General features: G+C 37.2%; 1 protein-coding gene across 2 annotated transcripts in view; it reads right to left on the bottom strand.

Moving 5' to 3' along the window:
- Nucleotides 1–6,233, bottom strand: part of LOC106877410 (GPI ethanolamine phosphate transferase 3) — a 21,264-nt gene that overhangs the window by 3,039 nt on the left and 11,992 nt on the right. For both annotated transcript variants that reach the window (XM_052972145.1, XM_014926304.2), the window contains exons 3-4: nucleotides 3,989–5,744; nucleotides 2,375–2,754 (exon numbers count right to left, since the gene is read on the bottom strand). In XM_052972145.1, the coding sequence (XP_052828105.1) occupies nucleotides 2,375–2,754; nucleotides 3,989–5,744 (2,136 nt within the window). The remainder of the gene's footprint in view (nucleotides 1–2,374; nucleotides 2,755–3,988; nucleotides 5,745–6,233) is intronic.

The raw sequence follows: 6,233 nt of genomic DNA on the forward strand, positions 1-6,233 counted from the left end.
GGGTGACACGTAAAAGCACCCACTACACTCTCTGAGTGGTTGGCGTTAGGAAGGGCATCCAGCTGTAGAAACTCTGCCAAATTAGACTGGAGCCTGGTGTTGCCATCCGGTTTCACCAGTCCTCAGTCAAATCGTCCAACCCATGCTAGCATGGAAAGCGGACGTTAAACGATGATGATGATCGTTTTGTACACCCAATGGATCCGGCCCCTTTTGTAGAAGTTTTCAGCTGGCCTGTGCTTTGCAACCATTGGCACAGAACCCTTCTCTACTTCAGTCTTTGAAGGCTTTGTTTAAATATTTGGTATAAGAGCATCATGCAGTCATAGAAACTATGCCAAAACAAACATTGGAGTACAATGCAGTCTCCAGTTCCACTGGATCCATCCAACAATTGTCAGCATGGAGAAAGGACATTAAATGAGTTGGTGATATGTACATATATGTGTGTGTGTGTGTGTATGTATGTGTGTGTATATATATATATGTGCGTGTGTGTGTATATATATACATGTGTATGTGTGTGTGTGTATATATATATTATATATGTATATATATATGTGTGTGTGCATATATATATATATATATATATATATATATATATATGTGTGTGTGTGTGTATGTATATATATTTGTATGTGTGCGTATATAAATATGTGTGTGTGTGTATATATATATATATATTTGCATAATATCAAGGTCTCTTTCTTTCTTTTGTTGTCCTTCCTGTCAAATATATATATATATATATATATATACATACATACAAACCATTCACAGTGTGTATGGTGTGTATATAACACAGTGACATATAATCTTATATATTGGTTAGATTTAACTTTTCTGCAGGCATCTACAATTCAAACATAATTATTCATTCTCAACACATTCTGACAGATTCAGACATCAATATTTGATTGCTTTTGTGTTTTGTCAGCAGAGAACACCACCTCTCTTTAGACAATGTGTGTTTATAACATTCATGATTCACCAGTGTAACAGGACTTTGAGACACTGCAGTTTCAACTTTATTGTACCTCCTCAGTCAAAGCTATCGCACTGAACCAATGAATATAATAAGAGCTTGATTTCTTGTTTATAGAAATCAACAAATTATTTACTGTGTACCAAACAGATAAATATCCATGTGATGCATAGTCCCAAGTTTCATAACTTCTATAAATCATTCTAAATAATACAGCTGAAAATATTTCTCCTTTATAAAAGGCCTTTATCGTTTTCAAAACCAACTTACAAAAATACTTTTGTCATGTGGTAAAACTGGAGGTAGCATGATTTTAATTCACAGCAGCAGCTTTATGTCAGTCCAGTAAATATAAGAATGTTTAACCTAGAGGAGACTGTATGATCACTTGATCTGTTAGAAATAGTAGCTATATCTGTCAAATCATACCATACCATGTTGAAGATGGGAAAGAACAGCTGTGCAGTTGAGAAACTAGCTTCACAACCACATGGTTTCACTTTCAACTCCACTTCACAGCACCCTGAGTGGACCAATGTCCTGTGTGTAGAAGTTGACAGACTGGACAGGAACTGTACTGGAGTCCATCTTGTATATACAATTGTTTGTGTTTACACTGATCTAAAGAAAAAAACTGGTAGTGTTGTTTATGTTATGTCCTCTAACTTAGCTGTTCAACATGAAATGATCAATAAAATAAGTTGTAGACTGAAATAAGTGCAGCGGTTGATGTGATTGTCTAAAACCCTTTGAGGTGATGCCATAAAAAAGCCATGGTCCTATTCCTGAAACCAGTTTAACCCTTTCGTTATTGTATTTATTTTGAGATGTTCTGTATCTCTTTCAATTACTTTAAATATAACAAAGAATTTAGTAAAATAACTTAGTTATCATTAGGCTAGTGTTAGAAACATAAATTGTGACTAAGGTTTGGTGGAAGATTTTTTTTAATTCAAAACTTATGAAAACAAGACATTTGTACTCAGAGCCAGAAGCGGTTTCAGCCGGGTTGGTAATGAAAGGGTTAAGATGTAAAGATTCATGGAAGTGGTGCTGCAGTATGGTCACATCCCAGTGACTAGAATGATATAGAAGCTTGTGACGATGGATGGTATCCTAGTATAGTCACAGTCCAATGGCTAAAACTGGTAAATAATCCTTTCTATTATAGGCACAAGGCCTGAAATTGTGGGGGACGGGGGTAGTCGATTACATCAACCTCAGTATGCAACTGGTACTTAATTTATTGACCCTGAAAGGATGAAAGGCAAAGTCGACCTTGGAGGAATCTGAACACAGAACATAGCAGCAGATGAAATAATGCTAACGATTCTGACAGCTCGCTGTCTTAAAACTGGTCAATAATGCAAAGGTTTATGAAATACTTACTGCTAAAGAAGAGAAGAGAAACAAACGAGTGTACAACATGAATAACAACTGAGGCACAACATTCTTCTCAAACAATACCACATCTCCTCTCCACTCTTCAGCTTTCTTCTTGTGGCTGAAATATTCTGCAGCTGGTTTGTTAATGTGTGGCCAAAATAGCAATAATGGTGCCGCTACAGTAAACAGAATTGGTCCAGCAAATGTGTTGAGTGTGATCAAAACTGATGGAATAATATGAGTTGTAAAATCTCCATAGAAACCAACAAATGCTGATTCCCATCGAATTGTTTGGATTGTAGCTTGATGTCCAGTGGCATAGAAGAAACATATTGACAGCAGACTCCACATGGTTATTGATGTCCAGGAGACTTCAGCATTCTCTGGCAAAACAACAAAACAAAAATTTTTTTATGTAAGGCTGACAAATTTGGCAGACATTATTCATCATCATCATCATCATAATTTAACGTCTGTGGTCCATGCTGGCATGGGTTGGACAGTTTGACCATGGCTGGCAAGGCTGGAAGGCTGCGCCAAGCTCCAATCTGATTTGGCATAGTTTTCTACAGCTGGATGCTCTTCCTAATGCCAACCACTCTGAGAGTGTAATGGAAGCTTTTTATGTGCCACCGGCACGGGTGCCATTTGCGTAACACCAGTATCTACCATGACTGCAATTTTGCTTGGCTTGATGGGTCTTCTCAAGCACCACATAACGCCAAACATCTTGGTCATTGCCTCTGTGAGGCCCAACACTCAAACAGAACATTATTGTTGAAGAAAAATTAAACAATCATCATCATCTAACATCTGTATTTCATGCTGGCATGGGTTGGACAGTTCAACAAGATTCAAAGAACTGGGGAGGAGGCTACACCAAGCTCTGTCTGCATTGGTAAGGTTTCCATTGCTGGAGGCCCTTCCTTATGCCAACCCCTTTACTGTGCATACTGGGTGCTTTTTTCATGGCACCTGCACTAGAGAGGTCACCAAGTAACTTGCAAGACAAGATCCTTTGACTGTGTAGGGGTGTTGAATCGAGGGAGGTGGTTTTGTGCCACCAGGTGTAGAGAGTTTAAAGTAAGAATAGAGATTTCAAATTTTAGCACAAGGCCAGCAATTCTGGAGTAGTGGGGGTGGTAAGCCAATCACATCAACACCCGATTATCAACTGGTACTTTATTTCATTGACCTTGAAAGGACAAAAGACAAAGTTGACCTCGGCGGAATTTGAACTCAGAACATAAAGATGAATAAAATGCCATTGAACATTTTTCCAGTCAAGCTAACGTTTCTGCTATATCACTACCTTAATGCTGATGATGATGACAATGATAATGACGATGATGATGATGATGACAATGTTTATGATAATGATGGTGATGATGATGACGATGATGATTTCTTGTATGTTTTTTAATATTCTTTTTTTGCATAATAGGAAGGGCATCCAGCTGTAGCAATTCTGCCAGATCAGATTAGAGCCTGGTGCAGCCATCTGGTTCACCAGTCCTCAGTCAAATCATCCAACCCATGCTAGCATGGAAAGCAGACATTAAACGATAATGATGATGATGATGAATATAAAAGAAAATGTTTTCAAAATGAACTTACCTAATTTTACCGATGTGTGGTAAAATGTGGAATGTAGCTCTAAGAAAATGCAAATGAGGATTAAAGCCAGTAATATACTTGGGGTCATACCATCACCAAGTAATAAACTCACTAATAAAGAGCACATGGTCACACAGTAAATACTGGAGGCAGTCTGGACCGTCCCGAGTCCACAAGCAATTACAGGCTTTTCAGAGTTTTCTTCTTTTTCTTCTCCCCAGTTTTTATGTAACTGTTTGAAAACTTCCGGAATTATCTCAGTAACAGAAGCACGCCAAGAAGGAATATTCAACCGCTTCCTGTTGGTTTGTACAAGATGAACACATAATGGGTTGATTATAAAAGACAACATGGATAATATGAGGAGTGCATAAGCTAATCTTGCCAGAAAGACATGGTGTATGTAGGGTAGACTGTCAAGTTCTTTAGCTGGGAGACCTTGAACGGCCCAATGTAATCCAATACAAATGGTTGCAGCTGGGAATCCATATTTATAAAATAAGACAGTGGTTATGTTGCTGTTTAGGTTTCCATAGAAGCGTAACCACTGATGAGATACAACAATGACAGTAATAATACAAGCAACACTGAAAAAATAACGTAAATTTTTGCTTTCGCTGTCTGAGAGGTTTGACAGGGGGAAAGTAAATATTGAATGAATACAAGTCCATTGCTCTTCCCGACACGTGCGGAAAGATATGGAGAATCTCAAGACAAGACAGAACAGTAAAACTAGAAGAAAGATAATGAATGCTGGATGGATGAAGATATAACCAATGTCAAACTTGCTCACAGACTTACTGCGCTTACTCGGTCCATCTCGATGATGGGCCATCTTGTCATGAAGCATTTTTCTTAAGAGTTGGACAAAGTAACAACAGAGGTGACTAAGAATTAAAAATGTAACAACACAATCCTCATAAACAACATAACTATTAGAAAAGAAGGCAGCAATATAGATAATGGTCGTTAAACAGGAACAGTTAGTGACAAGATCATATTTACGCAAACTGAATGTTTTTTTGAGAGAAGATAGAGTAGGCAGTTTGCTTTTAGTGATAACAAAGTAAATAACTGGTGCAAGAATAGCAACATCGAATATAATCATTATGGAAGGAATATTCAACACAGAGCTGTCTTTGAAATATAGAGATTGAAGAATACATAAAATAGAAATTATAAATATGCCAGCCAGCAGAAAGACGACAGATTTGGGGTAAGAAGTATCTCTGAGAAAAGGTAGTTTTAAGAAATAGATATTTACAAAAATGGCAAAGTACATAACAAAAAAGCCAAGTAGAATCTGTGTGGTATCAAACTTAGCCCAAGAATCTTGGCACATCTCTTTAGTTTCAGAAATGAATGCGACATAATTATTTTTTAGACGTGCCAACCATTGACTGTCAGTAGCCATGTCTTCAGATTTCACCATTTCTGTTACAAACTGGCTGAATTCTTTTTCTGCCTTCTCAAACTTTTGGTGAAGCTGTAAAAACTTGTTTTTTAGCAGCGGTTCTCCAGAAGTTTGTGAATAAATCTGAGAATATTGGTCGAGTTGGTGTGCATTCAGTCGAAGTGCTTTTATGTTGTGGTAGAGCTGTTTGGCATCGCTATAAGTATCCCACCACGGGCAGAAAGAGAAGAGCTCATTAATGACCATCCCGACATTTGAGAAAGGAATTGGAACACCTAACAGGAGAGACAGAGTTGGAACGATGTCAATTTGAGCGATGCTTGGAATTGCCGAAGTTGAAGTCTGGAAATAGAATTGTAAAAAATTAAAATTAGTATTTATACTTTTACAAATATCATCATCATCATCATCACCATATTTATTATCAGTATTATTACTATCATCATCATCTCTTTTTCTACATAGAATACACACGTGGGATCTTTCTGATTTGGCGGGCACCACTTGTTTTCTTGACGAAACACTTTCAAACTTGGGACACTGGTAGAATGTGTCATATAAAACATCTTTTACTCTTAGTGCTATTGAGAAAATTTTATCTTTTTAAAGTTATTTCGTGTTAAAATTGTCATATTTCGGTAATTTCAACCAATCACTGACATCTATTGAGGTGAAAACAATTACTGCTGTGGAATGTAAACAACATGTTCTAGCGGTGTCATGGGATCTTTTCCCTTGAATAAAATTAGTGCCGTTGTTTGTCAACAACAACTATATGAAGTTTTAAAGTGTTTCGGTAGAAAACACACTTAATAAACACTAAATAAAAAG

This window comes from Octopus bimaculoides, chromosome 12 (genome assembly GCF_001194135.2).
Source record: "Octopus bimaculoides isolate UCB-OBI-ISO-001 chromosome 12, ASM119413v2, whole genome shotgun sequence".
NCBI classification, from domain to species: Eukaryota; Metazoa; Mollusca; class Cephalopoda; order Octopoda; family Octopodidae; genus Octopus; species Octopus bimaculoides.